Below are 22,200 nucleotides of genomic sequence, written 5' to 3' on the forward strand. Positions count from 1 at the left end.
TGCTGAGTTCCTCCAGCATTGTTTATCATTCCCTCTCCCCTCTCCTCCCTCCATCCCTGGATTTACAGCACATGCAGAATCTTTTATGTCGGATATTAATCAACATTGTGTTCCTGGAAAGCCTCAAACTTTCAACATGACTCAGGCACAAATAGAATGGTGATGCCTGATTAATGGGACAAACAATACTCATGACAAAACCTGGACTGGAGACATATGACTATTTTTACCATGCCTTCAGAATGAACAGCTTCATGAATCCAAATATGTTGCCTGATAATCTGTAATCAATCATCTATGGCAGAGGTCAGTCAAAACATCTATATCCAGCTATACCATTTAAAAAGTAAATTCACCTATTGACTTGCAAACCAAATTAGCTGGATCCATATAATATCCTTCATAACATTCACACTTGTAGCTTCCATCCCAGTTAATACAAAGTTGACTGCAAGTTTCAGGATACTTGCATTCATCGATATCTAAAAATAAATTACATTATCTTAATTATCTTCCCTTATATACTATGGCCTACTCATAAACAAAACAGTCTAACTTACCTTTACATGTCATACCAACCAATTCAAAACCAAAAGGGCAATCGCATTCATAGCCAAAGACAAGGTCCTGACAGATGTGCGAACAACCTCCATTGTTTGACAAGCACTCATTCACATCTGGAGGGAATAAGAAGTGGGAACTCCATTTAGGATTACTCCCAAACCAGAATTGCAAGAATGGATGAAATTCCGATGCAAAAATCTTGCATCTGTACAAGTAGCATTATTCCAATTGATTCTCACACAGCAAAGTCAGAACTACTGTTTGACTGTATGCACCTTTAGAAATTCGATCCACAAAATACTTGCAAGGAATTTCCAAGTTTTCAAAGATGTGCTCAAATTCAACTTACACATTACCCAACTATGACATTCTCAGATTTTATTTTAAGTTAACTATTCCTAAAATTGAAAAGAACATCAAACTGCAAAATCATTAATATCCATTAACACTAAAGACCATCACTTAATAGAATTTAACATTTTGTGTATTGATATCCTTGTGGTTAAGAATTTAGTATCAACTGAAGGTGGTTAAGTGCAAGCACTTTCTCTCAAAACTGATTTGATGCTACCCCTGTTCATTTCATGTGGGACTCAAACCTGGTAAGACTGCAGAAAACCAAGCCAGAGCTGGATTAAAGCTGCTTCATCCACATGGGTACTCTAACAGAACTATTTCGTTGGAGGGAAGGAAAAAGGTGAAATTTAGCTGTTGGGTAAAGTACTGATTATGGCATGTTAGCCATTTGGGAATGGTTCATCCACAGGATCAAATCAGCTGAAATACATTTTGTTTACATGTGAAGGCGAGAACATTTTCCAATATTCCCCTGGGCTTTCACTCAATTTTAAACTTATTCCAAGACTTTCAGAAACAACATGTAGAACAACCTCAAGTAATCTTCAGGCTTTAAAAGTCCCTGTAGCAATCTGATGCAAGCATCGAGTACTTACACAAAGTATTGTCCTTTGAGGTACTATTTACCACTCGATAATACCAATAATGGACATAATTTCATCAGATACAAAGCTCAAGCAGGATATGCTTTGATGAAAAACAAAACTGATTTCTTGTTTTTAAATCAGTTTGTGATTAAAACAATACAATATTTGAAGATCATTACTGAAGTTAATGTTGATAAATCCTGAAGGACTATTGTTGGCATTATTGATCTTCCTTCAGGGATGAAAGTGAGGAAGGACAGAAAGCCACTAAATATTGGCTGTATTGCAACATTATCCCATCAGGAAACAGCATTTCCAGTTTCTCCATATAGACGTAATGACTGGATTAGTCACTTCGTTACAACGGTGGAGCCAAATGCAATCCTCTCCAAGACCCCGTGAAAGCAATACAACTGACAAATTGTTTCATTTGATTCCAGTTACGGGGGAAGGTTAAAAACTCCTAACTCTATTTAAATAAAAAGACCAAACTTGGATCAGATTAACCTCCAGCATTCTGCCAAATGTACTTACTACATTTTCCCAAGAGTTCATCACTCCAATCTTTGCAGTCCTGATGTTTATCACAGACTTGCACAATCTTTATGCATTCTCCACTTTGACACTTGAAGTCCATGGGCCCCGCACACTCCTCAGCTATCAAAACAAAAGTACAAGCAGTTTGAATGCTTCAAGTTCCTGAGGTCTGTGTGACAGTATAATTAAGCACTCACCCTTTTCACATGTGAGTTCATCACTACCATCAGCACAATCAGTAATTCCATTACATCGACTACTTCCAGTGATACATTTACCATCGCTACATTCAAAGTGATCTGGTCTGCAGGTCCGGGGAGCTGGAGAAAGAGGAAACCATGATCATGTATTACAACCACAAGTCTGCTCTTCCAATTCATCAAAGTTGACTATTTGCCATGCCATCCAATCAACACTTTTGTTCAAACTGCAGAATTGCTTACTTTATGATTATATGGGCAAAATTAAAAAATCTGTAGAAGTTAATTTTATTTCTTTTTATTTATTTAGAGAAACAGCACAGTAACAGGCCCTTCCAGCCCAACGAGCCTGCATCGCCCATTTACACCCATGTGATCAATTAACCTACTATCCCACGTCTTTGTAACTTGCAAGGAAACCTATGTGGTAATGGGGAGGATGCACAGATTCCTTACAGACAGCGGTGAAATGGAATCTGGGTCACTGGCACAATTAACTCCTATTGTCAGCCAGAAAGAACTAAAATCTACAAATAGTAAATAGGAATGAGGCAATGGCTGTGGAAACAGCCAAAGCAAAAGTCTTTGTTCTTGCCATGCGATTGAAGGAATGGAGGCAGCCATTTTGACAGATTGTTCTTGCTGCCATTTTGTGATACATTTGCTGAACTGATTCTTGCTCAGGGATAATTTAATCAGAGCAGTTTAATGTGGACACAGGAGTTTCTGCTCATGGTTTTCTAAATCTGAGACCATTTTCAGATAAAAAGCTCTTCATTATGTAAAACTGCAAGCTTGTAGAAGGAGTAGCTTGTGATCTGCTCAACTGGGCCCAGTGGTTGAATTGGTTTCAATCATTCTGAGATGGGAAGAACCAACAACATTACCTAAGCTGAAGGAGGGAGCCATAAAGCCATACTGCTCGTACCCTTGGACCATGTCCAATGAGAAGCTGACATCGGCCTGTCAGATGAGCTTGAGACAACAAAATGGAAAGATAACAGATCAATTTGATAAGGGAAAGAATAAGAGGGGAGGATTTTTGGGTGCAAAGGCAATAACAACTCTGTGGAGACCAACCACCGCAGAAGTGGTCACCCTGTGTCAGAAATGTGGAGTTTACATTGCGATCAAGAATAACACTTCACCAGCATAGACTCCTTTTCCCGGCCACTACCTTTTCTATTCTTTGTTCCTGGTGGACCAGGGAAACATAGTGGGTGTGCACACAGGTAACATACTTTTGCAAGTTCATGTGCTTTCTAAACTGAGCCTATGAAGGTACTTGTCAGTAAATATAGATTCTCCACGTGCTTAGCTGACCACAACTGTTGAAGTTTAACACTCGTAACACTATGCTACCATGCCACCCAGTATCTAGAATCTTCTTCAGGTAAACCTAACTTAGGGCATTCTGGAGTCAAAATTTAAATCCATTGTAGCTAATGAGACACTTAGCTCATCCTACCAGAAGCTCTGAATGCCATTTCCTTCCTGCCATTAACAGCTTGCACTTGTCATGATTTCTAAATAGTATTAGAATTTGCGTACAATTGCAAGTAGCAACACGTTAAAGGGTCCCACACAAGGGAAATCCAATCCAACTTTCTCATAGCATTTGCTATCACTTATACCAGCCTACTGCCTGTCAGTTATACCTCTCCTCAGCATACTGTCCTTCTGCAGACTGCTAAATGGGCCCTGAGGACCTCTGGTAGTATAGAGCACAGGGCCTGTCCCAGAACACTAAATTTTCTGAAGGCAATCTGGGGATGGAATTTCACTTCCAGCCAAAGTTATTTTTTAGATTTAAGATATTACAGTATCTGGTGTTTCTATATTGGAGCTGTGAAACCGAAGTGATATTGTTCCAATGTTATCTAAACTTGCTTTCTCCTTTGCTTTCCAATCCACTAGCCAGGAAACCCCACACTTCAGTGGGATCTCAGGTCTAGGCTATGACTGTGAGCTAAAAGACCTGTTCCTCCGTATATTGTTCTATGTTTATACCTGTTCCACCTGGAGTCCAACAATAGAGAAATGTGAGTAATGTTGCAAGCTTAGACTTTCCTGCAAATGGCTGAGTACAAGCACTTTAAGAACAATGGTGACCACCAGCAAGATTCAAGCTAGTATTGCATTGAAGCCATGGCCCACACAAATTGATAATACAAGGAAAAGATGCCTATGTTTGCTTTCAGGCATAGTTAAAATATAGAACTCACAGCATGGGGATAGGCCAATCTGCTCACAATGTTAACCCTGATTAGAAATCAAATACCCAACAAAACTAATCCCTTCTGCCTGCATAATGTCCATATCTCTCCTTATCCAACGCAATCCTGTGTCTAAGAGCATCTTGAATGCTATCCAATTAGCTCACAGTCATAGCCTAGACCTGAGATCCCACTGAAATGTGGGGTTTCCTGGCTAGTGGATTGGAAAGCAAAGGAGAAAGCAAGTTTAGATAACATTGGAACAATATCATTTCAGTTTCACAGCTCTGATATAGAAATGCCAACAGACAGTGCATTCCAGACACCCACCACCATGTAAAATATACATGCACCACAGACCTTAGACCTTCTCCCCTCTCAACCAACTGAATTCCCTCTGGTGCTAGACATACAAGTTAATCATTCTCATTTCTGCTTTTATACATCATGCATTGACCATTTGCAAACTGGAATCAGGAGACTCACAACCTGTGATATGTTCCATACTGGGCTACTGAACAACACTGCTTATGACTGCAATTCAAGAGTCTACAAGGACTGGAAATCATCCGCTAAGACTTGACGAATAATGTACAGTGCATGAATATGCAATTATATCACGTGGCATTTCAAGTAAACTTGGTTACTCTAAAGCAGGTCAAAAGTTTACTGAATAATCAATTTGCTAATTAGAAGCCAGTGAAAAATTTTAGCCCAATGACCCTTTTCCTGGAAATGGAGCAAAACTAGACATCATGGTCACCCCCCCCCCCTTTTCCAAATTGGGGGCTTTTCTTTTTCAAGTACCTTACTGACATTTCTTTGTATGATCTCTAGGACGGCACAGAATCTCACCTGTACGAAGTCTTCACCCTGTGTAACCATCTGATAAAGAACGGAAGATTGGCAACGTGCAAGGCTTGCACACTTGAAATGAGTTTTACACATGACTGTTCCACAAATAATCCAGGTGTACATATTTGGTGATAATTTTTAATATTTCCACTTCGTGGCAAAGGCAATATGCATCAGGACAAATGTAGAAAAGTCACTTACGACAGCTGGCTTCATCACTTCCATCCTTGCAGTCAGTATCCCCATCACAGCACCATTGGAAATGGATGCATTCACCTGAACCACACTGGAATTCATTTGGAGGACAAGTGACGAATGGAGCCTCTGTGTGACCACAGGTAGCTGGAGATTCATCAGATTGGTCAATACAATCAACACTGTGGTCACATACCCAATTCAGGGACATACACTCTGAAGAATTAAGGCACCGGAACTCATGTGGGCCACAGACTGGTGGAGAGCAGCCTTCTTCATCACTTCTGTCACCACAGTCATCTTCACCATTACATGCAAATTCCTTGGAAATGCTTCTGTGATTAGCACAAGTGAACTCTGATGGACTGCAATTAATTTCATCTGGAAAAAGAGGTTGAAGTCACACTTGAAGACTGCAGACGACAAATATACTTCACAATTCTAGCCAAGCCCATTCCTCCATTTACATACTACTTCATCTCCAAGCTGCTTTGTTGGCAAGATCTCAGCTCAAAGAATGAATATCTGCAGCTTGGGAGACAGAGGCATCAACAATTCCATTCTAACCCCAGTCACAACAGCTTGCCTTTTAAAAAAAACATGACTAGGTCCCTATTCTAAACCACAGGGTAAGCTGACAAATCTTGCCAAATACTTGTGATTTCTTTTCTCATTTTTGCAACCCAGGAAGATCAACATTCCAAAATTAGAGGTAGAACGAGCCTCTCCTTGATAAAGAATCAAATTTATGCTCTGCTAACTCAAATGAAAGAACATTGTTAATTAGATTTTAAAGGTATAAAGGCAGTGATTGCAAACCTATGGCACGTGTGCCCAAGATGACACGCACTCAGCATGCAGTGCTGCCCCTTGATTCTTTATAAACCCCACTCATAATAAAAGATACTACTCTGTCCTCACTCAAGAGTTTTCCTCGTTTTCCTAAACTAGGCAGACAGGCAACTCCACTCTCGGTATACTAGTAGTCAAAGGCAATTTCATTATTCCCAGCGTGTTTCAGCATGCAAGCAGCCGGTGTAAAAAGACTACTTCACAGCGTTCTTATGAAATGCAGATTCAAATATTGATTGAAATTCCTTCGACTTCTAACAAGTGCTTCTAATTACTAAATGAAATGTACAAAGTTATAAAATGGCCGACCTGATGATGGAGCTAATTGCTCAACAACACGATAATGAGCAATCGGCAGCTGTGAACCCACAAATAAGCAGTGAGATTTGCTAACTAGAAATGTTTCAGGAAAGACGTAACAGATATATTATGATTATCTTTACTGCCAAATGAAGCAGGAAATGATTTATTTAAACAACCTGAGAGCTGTGAGATGTTTTCACAGGTAATGTCTCACGTCAAATTGGCACCAGCTAGATGGCTGTGAGAAAATGTATGTTGGATGATTCGTTTTGAAATCCTCTCAGGCCTGGTGTACACATCAGTATTGGGAATATAAATAGTTGCAATAACAATATTATTTAGAAATGTTACATTTCAGTTGCTTTATTAAAAGATTAATAATTTTTGAACAGGTTTTCTAAAATGCTTCAATTATTTCAATCTATCTCTGTTATAAAACAGAAAGATACAGCACAGGAAAAGGTCCTGTGGCCCACAACGCTGTGCTGTTTCAATTAAATTAGTAATTATGTGGATTTAACCTAACTAACCTCTCTGCCTACACAATGTCCATATCCTTCCATAATCCTCACATTCATGTACCTATCTAAAATATATCTCTTGAAAGTCTCTAATATATCTGCCTCTACCACCACCACAGACAGCACAGTCCAGGCACCCAACTTTCTGTAAAAACTTGTCCCTCAAACCTTCTTTGAAATTACCCCATCTCACCTTAAATGCATGCCTTCTGGGATTAGGCATTTCAACCCTGTGAAAAAAATACTGTCTGTCTACTCTATCGATGCTTCTTATGAGCTTATAAATCTCTGTCAGATCTCCCCTCAGCCTCCTCTGTTCCAGAGAAAACAACACAAGTTTGTCTAACCTCTTGTCATTCTTCCTACTCTAAGCAGGATTCTGGTAAGCCTCTTTGGCACCCTCGCCAAACCCCCGACATCCTTCCTACAATGGGGAAACCAGGACTGTATGCAATTCTCCCAATGCAGCCCAACTAAAGTTTTAAGTTGCCACATAACTTCCTGAGTTTTGAATTCAATGTCTTGACTTATAAAGGCAAGCATTCCATGTGTCTTCTTATCTACCTTAGCATCCCATGTAGTTGCCTTTAGGGAGCTATGAACTTGGGCTCCAAGATCCCTCTGTTTTTCAAAATCGTTAAGAGTCTTGCCCTTAACAGTGACTATCTCTTCACATTTCACCTAATAAAGTTAAGTTTGTCTGAGTTAAACTTCATCTGCCATTTTTCTGCCCACAGCTGCAACTGATCTATATCCCATTCTCTTCATTGCCAGTCTCCTATAGTATCCATTCCACCACCAATCTTTGTATCACGTGCAGACTTACTAACCCACTCATCTACATTTTCATCCAGGTCAATACAGTATGTAGGGGGTTTTTTTTTGTTACTGCATATGTTGATCAAAATGGCTTCCTTGTTTTGTTAAAAGTAGGAATGCTTTTTTGTTAAGATAAGTGCTTTCTCTCGCAGTTTGTTTGGGTTTAGAATTTACTGATAACGAGAATTGTATTCATTTGTTAACCAATTGGGATTAATGTTATTCTCTCTCTTCTGAGTCTGTTATTGTTAGCGGCCTTTTGGGGAGTCGGCGCGAGGGGTGAGAGAGAGAGGACGTGATGCTGTAAGCTGGGTGACGGAATGGACCCCGAGTGGGGGGCTGAGACCAGGAGGTTCGGCGAGGAAAGGAGACGAAGACAGACGTGCCGGGGGTGCTTGGTTGATCACTTCGGGTAGTCCTGAGCTGTGAGTCGAGGAGGTCTGAGGGGATCGAGTGGTGCCAGAAGACTTCATTAATTGAGCTCCAACGGTTGTGCATGAAGTGGTTTGGACTTTGATAAGTTTGGCACCTTTTCTTTATTTTCTTTTCCTTCATATATACTGTATTGTTATTAATCACTTAGTTTTAGTAATCTCTATAAAGTGTAATCATTTAATCGCATGCGGTGTACTGTCTCTTGGTTGGCAGGGTGGGGACATCACACAGCATCCACACAAGCTGATTACCCACTTTGGCAGGGCCGAAGGCTGCTCCCCCTAGACGAAAGCGAGCTGAGCGAGCCTGAGGCTAGCCAGGGGGCTACAAGTATATCTACATCACAAACAGCAGAGTCCCAGTACAGATCCCTGCAGAGCACCACTAATCACAGATCTCCAGCTAGAATAAGACCCTGACCATTACCTTCTATCTTCTATGTGCAAGCCGGTTCTGAATTCAAATGGCCAAGTCACCATAGACTCCAGGAATCTTAATTTTCTGGATAAGCCTCCTATGAGGGATCTTGTCAAATGCCAAAAATAACATCCACAGCTCTACCTTCCATCACCTTCGTCAAAAAACTCAATCAAGCTGGTAAGACACTACTTGCCCCACACAATGCCGTGCTGGCTTTTCCTAATTAGGCCATGGTTCTCCAAATGCAAATAATTCCTGTCCCTAGTAATTCTCTCCAGTAACTTCTCTACCACTGATGTGAGACTCACCAGTCTATAGTTTCCCTATAGACAGAACATAGGAATAACATTAGCCACATTCTAGTCTTCTTGGACCTTGCCTGTGGCCAGAAAGGACACAAGAAAATGATCAAGGCTCCAGCAATCTCTTCTCTTGCCACTGTCAATAATGGGGGTATATCCAATCAGGCCTGAGGGATTTAGCCACCTTAATGCTCCTTAAGAAACCAACACTACCCCCCCCCCTTTACTTTGAAATGCCCAAGCATATTAATACACTTGGCACTGATCTCCCCATCCTCCACTTCCTTCTCCTTGGTAAATATTGATGTAAAATACTCGTTAGGAACCTCATCCACATCTTCTGCATTCAAGCAAATGTACACCCTTTTATCCTTGAGTAGTCCTATCCTCTTCCTAGTTATCCTCTTTATTTATATTTCAAATGTTTTAGACCTACTTGCCAACTAATTTTCATGGCCCCTCCTAGCTTTCCCAACTCCCTTCTTGAATTATTTTCTGGCTTTTTTTTTGTTGATATAATCCTCAAGGGCTCTTTGATTCTAGTTTAAGGTTTACATACTTTTCCTTTTTCTTCTTGGCTAAATTCATCACCTCTCTCAACATCCAACATTCTCAGACCTTGCCATTCTTGTCCTTCCTTCTGACTGGAAGATATCTGTCTTGTATTTTATGCAGCGCTCCATAAACACCTTCCGTGTGTTGGATGTGGACTTGTCCAAAAACAGCTATTCCCAGTTAACTCTCCCTAGTTCCTGCCTCATGATCTTGTAATTAGTCCCTGGTCCCTGCTCCAATTTAATAATTTCCTGCAAGGTCCATACATATCTTTAGGAATCTTAGAACTTGAGGAGTTGTGCTCACTGTTCCATAACTGCTCACCCACTGACAGGCTGGTCACCTGGCCAGGCTCATTACCCCACACCAGGTCCAGTACAGCCCCCTCCTCTTGTGGGACTATCTACATACTGAATTAAGAAACCCTCCTGGATACCCCTAAAAAACCTGACCCATTCGAAACCTCTTTCAGTCAGAAGGCCCCGATTTATATTGGGGACATTGAAGTCCCCCATGACAACAACTCTATTGTTTTTACAACATTCCTTAATCTGTCTACATAACTGTTTATTAGTTATTGGGGGAGGGGCTGTAGTGCAATCACATCAGAATGATTACATCCTTCCTACTTTTGAGTTCTACCCATATAGGCTCAAGTGGACAAGCCCTAAATTATGTCCTCTTTATGTGCAGCTGTGATATCGTCCCTGATTAGTGCAACTCAGAATGATGTTTAATAACACCGGCATATATCGTGAAATTTGTTGTTTTGTGGTAGCAGTACATTGCAATGCATAATGATGACTATAAATTACAATAATTATATATAAATAAATAAATAGTGCAAAAGCAGGGGAAAATACTGAGATATTGTTCATATGTTCATTGTCCATTTAGAAATCTGATGGTGGCGGGGAAGAAGCTGTCCCTGAAATGTTAAGTGTGTGTCTTCAGGCTTCTGTACCTCCTTGATAGTAGCCATATGAAGGCATGTCTTGGGTGACAGGGCTCCTTAATGATGGATGCCACGTTTCTGAGGCATCGCCTTTTGAAGAGGTCTTGGATGCCGGGGAGGCTGGTGCCCATGATGGAGCTGGCTGAGCTTACAACTTTCTGCAGCTTTTTCTGATCCTGTGCAGTGGGCTCTCCATACCAGACAGTGATGCAACCAGTTAGAATGCTTTCCACTGTATATCTATAGGAATTTGTGAGTGCCTTTGATGATATACCAATTCTTCTCAAACTCCTAATGAAAAATAGCTACTGTTGTACCTTCTTTGTAATTGCATCAATATGTTGGGCCCAGGATATATCCTCAGAGATGTTGACAGCAAGGAACTTGAAACTGTTCACCCTTTCCACTTCTGACCCCTCGATGAGGACTGGTGTGTGCTCCCTTCCTTTTCCCTTGCTGAAGTCCACTATCAATTCCCTTGTCTACTGACTTATGCTGCAACACCACTCAACCAGCTGATCTATCTCACTCCTGTATGCCTCATCGTCACCATCTGAAATTCTGCCAACAATAGTTGTGTCATTGGCAAATTTATAGATGGCTTTTGAACTATGCCTAACCACAGAAGCCAGGGTGTAGAGAGAGAGTAGAACAGTGGGCTAAGCATACATCCTTGAGGTATGACAGTGTTGACTGTCAGTGAGGAAGGGAACGTTACTTTTGATCCACACAGACTGTGGTCTCCCAGTGAGGAAGTCAAGGATCCAGTTGCAGAGGGAGGTACAGAGGACCGGGTTTTGGAGTTTCTTGACTAGAACTGAGAGTATGATTGTGTTGAACGCTGAGCTGTAGTCAATGAACAGCAGCCCAACACTAAGCATCCATTCCTGTCCATCTCTCAATCAATTCTCTACAATGGCCACAACATCACAGACCCATGTACCGATCCATGCTCTAAGTTTATCACCTTTCTCTCTAGCACTCCCGGAATTAAAATACACACACTTCAAACCATCTATCCTATCATATCCATTAGTTTGGTCCTGCCTGCTTTTACTGGCCCTGACATTTCTCTTCCTTTCCATCCCTCCACTGTGACCTGGTGGGCTGGTTTCCATCCTCCTGCCATGCTAGTTGAAACCCTTCCAGGCAGCACCAGTGAACCTCCCAGGCAGGGTATTTGTTCCCCTCCAGTTCAGGTGCAACTCATCCCTCTTGTACAAGTCACCTCTTCCCCGGAAGAGGTTCCAATGATCCAAGAACCTGAAACTCTGCCCCCTGCACCAGTTCCTTAGCCACTCATCATCTGTACTATCATCTTATTCCTGCCCAGTCTAGCACGTGGGAACCAGGAATGATCCAGAGGTGACTAACTTTGAGGTCCTGCTCTTCAGCTTCTTTCCTAAATCTTTACCCTCAATGCACAGGACCTCTTCCCCTTTGGTGACAATCCATAACATCACCTCTGGCTGCTCGTCCTCTCCCTTCAGAATATTCTGCAGCCACACTAAGACATCCTGCACCCTAGCACCTGGAAGACAACACACTAGCCTGGCCTCTCTGGTGTGGCCATGGTATCTCCTGTCCGTTCCCCTAACTATTGAGTTCCCTATCACTATCACTCTGCCTGACTTTGCCCTTTCCTGCTGAGCCTTCAAGCAGGCTACAGTGCCACTGGCTGCTGCTGCTGCTGCTGTGCCCTGTTAGGTTAATACCCCCCGTTAGCAGTATCCAAAGGGGTATGCTTGTTGCTAAGAAGAATGGCCACAGGGAAATCCCACACTAACTGTTTATTCCCCCTACTTCTCTTGATGGTCACTCTTCTACTATCTGAAGTCTGCACTCTGGGTGAGAAGTTGCATCTATGAGGCTTTCAGCCTCCCGGTTGGTCGTGAGTACATCCAGCTCCAGCTCCCCGACCAGGTCAGTGAGGAGTCAGAGTCATGTGCACTTCCCACAGACGTAGTCACTAGGGAGACGGTTCGGTAACCTGAAATCCCACATCTTACAGGAGGAATATTCCACCACCCTATCTCCACTGAATTAAGAACTAGAGCCTCACGGACAAAGAAGAAAGCTTACCTGCTCTTACCCATGCCTTCTCTGAAACCTTTAATTTCACACTCACTTAATTCACCTTCTCAGCTTCTCACCAAGCTTGTTATACCTTTCGCTCCAACTTCTCAAACGCCAGTTCCACAATCAAAGAAAATGTTAACAAGTGACTCAGCACCCTTAGTCTCTGCTTGTTATCACCAAAGCCTCCCACTCTTAACACTGGCCCACTCACACAATGGCCACTCTGCTTACAGCTCACTTCTTTTTATTGGCTCAAATAAAACTCACTCTCGACGAGACCTGTTGTTTTCAAATGGCAAAGAACATTGGAAAAATGTTGGTCTTTCACTCGTTACTTCAAATTCTGACTCGTTTCTGATGAGGTTTGTTCTTTTCAAACGTTCTTATGTTTCTGCCCTGTAACAATATCACTTCTTCACTTGCTACTTCAAATTATACTTACAAATTGTAAAACAATAAACAATGCACATCCCTTTTCTTTTAAAAAGGTCTGTAAGCATTGTTATCAATTCATTAATCAATGATAATCTGCTCAAAATTACCGGAGAATTTTTAAAAGATTATCACATTTGATCACGTGCTCTCAAAAAATTTGCCACTTCTGCAATCCGGCCTTCAGAGGTGATGTTAGTCAACTCACGTTAGGCAACAGACTAATGGTACATTTAATTGAAGTTTAACAAAGTATTTTACACCAGTATCAAATCTACCACCACATTACATGGAATCCGCTGGTAGACAGCAAAAAAACTTTCAGGACAACTTTACCATCCGTCACACCCAGTGTCAGAATTCTTGACCTGTGCTATACAGAAGATATCTCCAATTTGGTATATTTACCAGGGCTGGCAATGGGGAAAGCAACCTGAACTAATTTGCAGGTGTTGGTCTGATCTGGTCAATTACTGCAGAACAGGAGGAGCTTAGGAGAATTAATGGCGACTAACAGCGACTCCTTTGCTTGCGTCTACAAAAACAGCTCTCCTTCTATCTTTAATATCTCTGTTTTTCCCTATCAGGGTTCTTTTGAAGACCCTGACCTGGACTTGCATGCCGACTACAGTTCTTTACAGGAATGGGACCTGCTCTCCGGGTTTTACGACTGGCTGATATTCAGCACGCCAAGGGTGTGACCTAAGAGCTTCACTCTCCTTCGGAGATCCAAGATTTTGTGGCTCTGGAGACAGGGGGTATTGAGGGTGGCTGTCCTGGCAGGAGATCGGCATGTCATGGGAGTCGGATGATCTAAGGCTGTGTGCCCGGAGACCCGAGCTCTTTTGGCACAGAGCTCGGAAAAAGTGACGCAATGGACTTTTAACATCGTAAACCAGTGAGTTGTTTGTTATGTCTCCACCCTCATTGTGAAATGGAGACATCTCTTTCTCCCTTATTAGTGAGAGAGAGAGAGCGAGAGCCTGTGGTATGTCAAATACCGGGTGAACGAGCTGTCTTTGGCGTACTGCAAGTCTGTGTCTTTGCTGTTGCTTTTGCTGAATGCTTGAGTGACTGATGCTTTTTTTGCTTCCCCCTTGTGAAGGGGGAAGAAGGGATCACTGCTTGCTGCCCTTACGTACGGGAGGGAGGGGAACTGGGGGGATGACTTTGGGGTTCTAACATTTAACTGTCATTCATTCTTTAGGGGCACTCTATTTTTCGTGGATGGTTGCAAAGAAAAAGCATTTCAGGGTTTAAATTGTATACATTTCTCTGAAATTAAATGTACCTCTGAAACCTTTGGAGATTTGTAAGTACTGGACCAAGGAGAATTTAATAGTGTTTCAGGCAACAGCAGATCACCAGATTTAATCCAAATCCTTAACTTCATAATGAAACTTCCAGTAAATGAAACAGAATCCTTTCCAGTTTCTCTTTCCCATCACCAAAATGACTATTTTATGCATAATATAACTTAGCAAGATGATGGCTTACAAATACTCTTTAGCACCAATTGTCCAAATACATTTAAAGTTTAGCAGCTTTGCTACAAAACAAAGCTAGAGAAGGAAGTTATGCATTGGACTGGCAACCCAGCAAGGATGCTTCTTTCTTCCCAACTGCCCCCATTAACCCTGTCCCACACCCTAATTTTAAGTGAACCTTTAAAAAAGTTTCAAAATTCCCTACCCATCCGGTTTCCAGACTGTTCTTATACGGATATTAAGGCATTAAGAACTCCAGCAAACTACTAAGACTAGTCAATTTAAAGGTGGGTAATAAATGTCAAAAATTGTCAGAAATTCCCATGGCCTCAGAATATATTTAAAGCTATAAAAGGCCATTTTCTATTTATTCCCAAAAGCTCTGGAATGTTAACTTAACAGTTTAATTTCAAATAGCACCATGTGTAAACAAGGGCACTTACAATTCAATTATGCTACAGAAAAACATTATATTGTATCTGTTTTCAATTGTACAACCTGCGTTTTCAATAGAACAAACTGACGATAATAGGGAGTGGACCAAGTGAAGAGATCTGCACTCAGAATTTCCATTATCAACCTACCACAGCTTTCTTCATCACTGCCATCATCACAGTCTTCTACTCCATTGCATTTCCAGGAAACCGGAATACATTGAAGGAAATCAAAGCCACATTTTATTTCATTAGTGGGGCAATTTCTCAGATCTGAAATAAGAAACCAGATTTCAGATAAAGTATTTTTGAACAATTTAGTTTAAGCGCATTGTACCAATGATACTTCTTTGACAAATATTGTCTTTTTTTAAAAAAAAAACACAAGAGACTCCTGAATAAATCAGAACCAAAATCCAGGAGCCCAGAATTCTAAGAATAACCATTTCTGCAATTGAATCAACTATATGATTCTAATCTGCAAAGTATCATAAAAAATGAATAAACATTCCATGTTTTAACACAATATTGAGTAGTCAGAAGTTGAAGCTATAGAAGATGAAATGACCAAATAGCATAATGGGAAATGCACCAAGCTATTCTAGTACACAAAACCAAGCTTCCCAAATTAGATTCTTCATTTAGGTCAGTTTAAAAATGAGCAAACAAGTAACAATAATTGTCAGATATACAGACAGTAGAGGAAAATGTCAAAGTGAACCATCACGAGGTCTTTTTTTTGACAAATCTCAAACTTTTAAAAGTCACCTTGGCAACACATACTTAAAATAAATTTGTTTGTAACTATATTAGGAAAGACTTTTAAAAACAATGCAGAATCCATACAATATAAAATACTCACAACAAACATCATAACTTTCATCAGATCCATCACGACAATCATTTGTACCATCACACTGCCACCTACTTGGTATACATTGCCCATCTTCACACTTAAATTCAGTTGAGCCACAATTAGCTTTGGCTAAGATAAATGCAAGCAGATTAAACATTATCCAACAGAACTAGAAGTAAAATCTTACTTGAATACAATTAATTCAAGTGCTTAGATCCAAGTAACTATTGGTTAATTTACATTCGTGAATCTTCAACCTAGTTAACCACACCTTTCCCCATCCCAATGGTTTATTCCACTAGTTGTAGCAATAATTAAATAATCTAAGGCTTAAAGGAAAAATTGTAAATTAGATTTAACTTTATAGTTTTCAATTTCTCAAGCAGTTTGTTCAGCAAGAGATTTGTAAGTACTGGACCAAGGAGAATCTAATAGTGTTTCAGGCAAGAGCAGATCACCAGATTTAATCCAAATCCTTAATTTCATAATGAAACTTCCAGTAAATGAAACAGAATCCTTTCCAGTTTCTCTTTCCCATCACTGAAACGACTACATTATGCATAATATAACTTAGCACAAGATGATGGTCATCAACATAGCTAAATAGGATGGATATAATGTTGCAATACTGAACCATTAAACATGCTTCAACAACAGCAATACCAAGTGGCCAAGCGGATCCTGTGGTGATTAGACCAATGATCTGACTTGCTTCAATCTGGCAGATTAAACTGGTCCATAAAAATTGAGCTAATGCTACTTGTTAAAATTCAATATCTCCTTTTGAAACTACTTTATTGTATTTGTGAAATAAACAATTGGTCACACTGGTTCAATTCACACCAAGTAAAAATTAGACAAAATCGAATGACTTACACTGAATGTGGATAAGTTAACTTGCTCAGGTTATGAACATTGGTTCTCCTGCCTTCATGGTGGTGAACAAGTCTGATTCATTCCACCAGCAGCTCTCATTTGGGTAAAACAAAAGACCTATCAGCCCACCAAGAGATATCCCGGAAGGCTTTGTGACTGTTGTTAAGCAGGTTGACAGTATTGTTCAGAAGGCGTATGGTATGTTGGCCTTCATCAACTGTAGGATTGAGTTCAAGAGCCGTAAGGTGATATTACAGCTATACAAGACCTTGGTCAGACCCCACTTGGAGTTTTGTGTTCAGTTCTGGTCACCTCATTACAGGAAGGATGTGGATGCTATAGGGAGAGTGCAGAGGAGATTTACAAGGATATTGCCCGGATTGGAGAGCATGCCTTATGAGAATAGGCTGAGTGAACCTGGCCTTTTCTCCTTGGAGTGACAGAAGATGAGAGATGGACTGATAGAGGTGTATAAAATGATGAGAGGCTTTGATCGTGTGGATAGCCAGAGGCTTTTTCCCAGGCTGAAATGGCTAATACGGGGGCATAGTTTAAAGGTGCTTGGAAGTAGGTACAAGGGGGATGTCAGAGGTAAGTTTTTCAGACAGAGTGGTGGGTGCGTGGAATGCACTGCCAGTGAAGGTGGTAGAGGCGGATACAATAGGGTCTTTTAAGAGACTCTTAGATAGGTACATGGAGCTTAGAAAAATAGAGGGCTATGCAGTAAGGAAATTCCCGGCAACTTCTAGAGTAGGTTACATGGTCGGCACAACATTGTGAGTCGAAGCGCCTGTAATGTGCTGTAGGTTTTCTATGTTTCTATGTTCTATCTGTCCAGTGACCTCAGACATACATCACCGCTGAGATCCATTTCAAGGGCCTCAACAGGAAGCAAAACTAGGGGTAGTATTTTCATCTTGTACCAAACCATGACCATCTAAAAACTGAAGATAGCTGCTGCAAAAAAGGACACTAATTGCTGCTATTTCCTGATGATTCCAGGAAGGGAACATCCATTCCAATCCCATTGCCAGGTCTTAAAGGTGTATTACCAGAGGTGGATTCCCCAGTGCAACAATGGAATTCCAGCTCCACTTCCAAACTCAAAACAGAGCCCAAACATAGATACATGTTCCAGGATTCCAGAAGGTCCACAAATTTAGGACTTGTTACTTTGGAGTGGCTGACTGCTCCCCCTAGGGCTATCAACCACAACTACCATAACTCAAAACGCCATTAGGAAAACCTTCCATGGCTTCCATCTCACCAAAGTGGGGCCACAAATTTTGAAAGTGACGTGCATTCAAAAATTCACTTTAAGTGGACAAGTTTTCTATCACCAGCCCTGTTATTAACAGCATTTAGGAAGCTGGTGCTAACTTGTTATTTGACAATTTACAAGTCTTGGACTGGAAGTGCCTTTATGAAAGGTCTGAAAGTCACTTTATCACACCTGTAACTTCATCTTTTTCAGAATTCACAAAGAGTGGTTGAGGACAGTATGCCTTTTAAAATCAGTTTTGTTTCTAGATACATTGAGCAGTGAAAGAGGGGTTCCACAGGCAGTTGCAGAAGACCAAACTAGTTTCATACCTGTTGTGCAGTTCTGTCCATTCTGCAACTCCATCCCAAATGGACACGCACAGGTAAACTTTGGAGAGTGATTGTCTTTCTGAGGAGCTGGCAGACACATATATTTGCATCCTCCATTCTTCAAGTTTACATTACACCAATCTCTACCTGCAATATTTACAAAGGTCAATTGGGAAATGTCGTAGTAGTGATTTTAGTCTGCAATTGGAATTAAACATTTGTTTGCCATGCAGTGGACAAATTATTCCTTAAAAGCAACTACTATAGATGTGGCCAGCAGACTTCAAGGTAAAAGTACGATGGCTTCAGACCCAGAGCTGAGTAGAACACTACTTGGATAATGTGAACTTCATGGAATAGACCAGCTGTAACAAAGAAAATATTCTATTCATGTGGAAGAATAGCCAATAGTTGATATTTATTTTACAAGCTAGCTGAATTCAAAGAACCTGTGCTCATGAAAACATCCCAGTGGAAGACATCACAGCACTTCTGCAATCACTTTGCCAATTCTTTCTGCAGAGGACCACAGCGAAGTGCTGGATAGTTCAGTGGGACAGTACAAAGGGAGGGGAAGCCTGCAGTAGTGCCTCGAATTCAGCACCAGTACAGAGGCCCAGAATAGTGGCAGGTCAGGGAGTGGAGATTTGACTGGACATACACCAGAACTTCTGGTTTATATTAATTTCTCTCGAGAAATAAAATTCTCAGGGTGGAAACACTGCCCCTGTCCTCCAAGCAGCATTGCCTTCATGCTTGACCATTAAACAGTCAGTAATTACCCCCATTGTTAGATTAGGTTGGCTGCTGAATTAGAAGATAATATAATGGATTAACATTCTCCAGTAACAAGCATATTGTGGCTACAAATTCAGCACCTGTTTCCTACGAGTTTGATTTCACATTTCATGCTAGATTAGTTGCAACTGGAAGATTAGCAGGAGGAACTCAAGATCATTTTCTCCTCAAATGGTAAGTATTTGTATTAAAGAAAAATGTCCAGGTGGCCCAAAGGTTTAACATTTAGTATGAAGTCGTGTTTGAAAGGGAAGGAATAGGCATTTATAGAATTTTTTTGTATAAAAGTGACTGGACCAGGGCAACCCAAACTACCTTATTCTGGTGATTAACCAGCTTATTCTGTATTTCAATAATAACCAGTTAGGTACCCTGAATAAATCTTTGATTCTATCAAATTACTATAGAATTAAAGGATTTACTGATTTGACCAGTTTACCTTTAGAGACACAGAATGTGTGATATAATTTGTGCTTTACAAGGCAAACACATTTTAAAGAAGTCAGAAGATTTCTAATCTATGACTGATAAACTATAAATGATCTGTGGAAAGCAACTTGAGAATTAACATTGGTTTTGCTTTGAAAAAGTTTTCATTTGTTAGACATCCTACCTGCCGGCTGTGCTAGTTCATGATAGACAATTATATCATGAGCTTCCTTAAGGTTGGAGATTAAAGTCATTAGATTCTCTCCTGTAAATTTGTTAGCTCCATAAATAGCATTATTCTCCCAATTAGTCCAGAAGATTGAGTCCTGAAATGTGATTTGAAAGTTAGGGTTAGCCAAATGCAATGAATATTCATGATGCTTCACCTTTTCTAACAGTTTTCTGCGCTTTTGAATGGGCACCTCAAAATTCTTATGGGCTTGCTGGGTATCCACAACTTGCCTTACTTAAGATGAAACCATTAATTACTCAAGTGAGAAACGACAGTCACAGGCAATCTAAAACAACCAACAAATTGAACTGCAGGTTAGGCAGCAGCTGTGGAAATACTTACCAACTTAAGTTGAAGACTGATCAAGTATTTTCAGATTTTTTTTGAATTTCAAGCTGCAAATAATGCACCTAAAAGACTAATGATTATTATCTCCCCACTGTATTGGAACAGTTTCATTAATATATGACTATACACATGCTCCTGTATCAAAGTACTAATTTCTACTGGAGTCTGTTGCTTCCTGTACAAGCTGCTCAATTTACTATACCACCCGTCCTCAGCCAACTCTGTTTTAAAAGCTTTACTTCGGTTTTTACATACCTCAAACAAGGACACACCAAAAGGATAACCAAGAAATCTATGTGAAGACAACACAGTTCTTCTATCTTCTCCAAACACGTCTATACTTGACAGTGTGTGCAGCTTGGAGTCAACCCAATAGAGTCGGTTTTTCACAAGATCTGTGGGTGTTGAATTGAACAAACCAGGCTCCAACTTTTGTAAACTCAAGTCTACATTCATACATACAAATTTACTCACCGAGTGTAATGGCATTTGGCCATTGGATGTCTGTGGTCACGAGGAGCTTGCGATCAATACCATTCATTCCTGCTTTTTCAATTACTGCTGGTTCACCCCGGTCTGACCAATACATATACCTTAATGTTTAAAGTGCCAAAAAGAGCACATCAAATCATGCTTGACAACTGAACACATTAGAAGAAAGTACTAATTGTGGTATCCAGAATAACAATTTTTTCCCCACACCTCCAGTGGACTTGCCAACAGGCCCCTTTCAATCACTTATCGTCACCTGCACTTCAAAATGTCTAAAGGTTGCAAAAATCAAATCAACACTTGCACGCTTATAATGCAAAATGTCTCAGCTCAATCTTTCTAAAAAAAAATTCCAATCTAAATCAAGATTACATTCCCTAGCTCAGCATGACTTGAATAGAATGGAATTAATTTGACCTTTATTCAAAACGTGTCAAGATGTGTCTTGGTAGAATCAGCTGCGGAAAACTCAAAACTGCATGCTGTTCTTTTAACTGTACTTCAAAGAGGCAGTGTTATGGAATAAGGACAAATTTATTTGGTTGAAGTTGGGAATGGATGCATTCTTGTTAAAGGGGTAATTAGATTTAATAGTTAAAGCACAGGCAACCATTTGGTGAATCATGCTTATACCAGTGAGAGCAATCTAATTAGTTCCCCTCAACCTTGTACTGTTCTGAGAAGTCTCATATACTTTACCAGCTTAATTGATAGTACCAAATCTGCCTCCAGTCCCACCCCTGCAGCGCACTGCATCACAATGATTCAGCCCTCAAGTTTTAGCCAATCAGCTTCATTCTATCTCCTGAATGTCTTTCACTATATTCTTCAATTAACCACCTCAAATCACCTTCCAACCTCCTGTTCCAAGAGGAGTTAGTTAGTTAGCTGCTGACTGTTATGCCACTGGCACATAGGACAGCAATGAAGGTCCTCTATCTCTGTCTGTCCTTGGCCATCTTCTCTATCGTGCCCCAGGAGTGGTTCAGAGTCCTCATTCCTGCCTCTGTGGTACAACGCCAAGTTGTCTTTGGTCTCTTCCATCCTTCAGGGGGCCAATGAAGTGCTGTCTTGATGATGGAGTTGGCCTCTCTCCTCAAAACTTGCTCAATCCATCTCCAACGTTTCCTCATAATGATTGTAGCCATGTCCACTTTGGGACACCGAGGGAGTAGGGTGTGGTTGGAGATCTTCCTTGGCCAGAAAATACAGATGATTTTTTGGAGGCTTATGGTGTGGAATGGCAAGGTCATTTACCGTCATGCGCTAGTATTCTGACCTGTACAAGGGTACGGGCAGAATACAGCTTCGCCTTTGTGTAATCACTGTACTTGGCCGATCTCCATATGTTGCTCATCGATCTGAAGATGATTCTAGCTTTGCTGAGTCTGCACTAGATGTCGTCTTTGGTCCCACCATCCTGCCGAATGATGCTGCCCAGGCAGGTGAATCTGCCAGTGCTGGGTAATTT

General features: G+C 40.8%; 1 protein-coding gene across 1 annotated transcript in view; it reads right to left on the minus strand.

Moving 5' to 3' along the window:
• LOC140741831 (prolow-density lipoprotein receptor-related protein 1-like) overlaps positions 1-22,200 on the minus strand; it is a 109,206-nt gene that overhangs the window by 10,248 nt on the left and 76,758 nt on the right. The window contains 11 exon segments of the mRNA XM_073072279.1: positions 357-482; positions 561-677; positions 2,043-2,174; positions 2,177-2,365; positions 5,518-5,892; positions 15,256-15,378; positions 15,968-16,090; positions 18,431-18,577; positions 19,842-19,983; positions 20,493-20,632; positions 20,712-20,830. Coding sequence (XP_072928380.1) covers positions 357-482; positions 561-677; positions 2,043-2,174; positions 2,177-2,365; positions 5,518-5,892; positions 15,256-15,378; positions 15,968-16,090; positions 18,431-18,577; positions 19,842-19,983; positions 20,493-20,632; positions 20,712-20,830 — 1,733 coding nt within the window.

Source organism: Hemitrygon akajei, chromosome 2 (genome assembly GCF_048418815.1).
Source record: "Hemitrygon akajei chromosome 2, sHemAka1.3, whole genome shotgun sequence".
NCBI lineage: Eukaryota > Metazoa > Chordata > Chondrichthyes > Myliobatiformes > Dasyatidae > Hemitrygon > Hemitrygon akajei.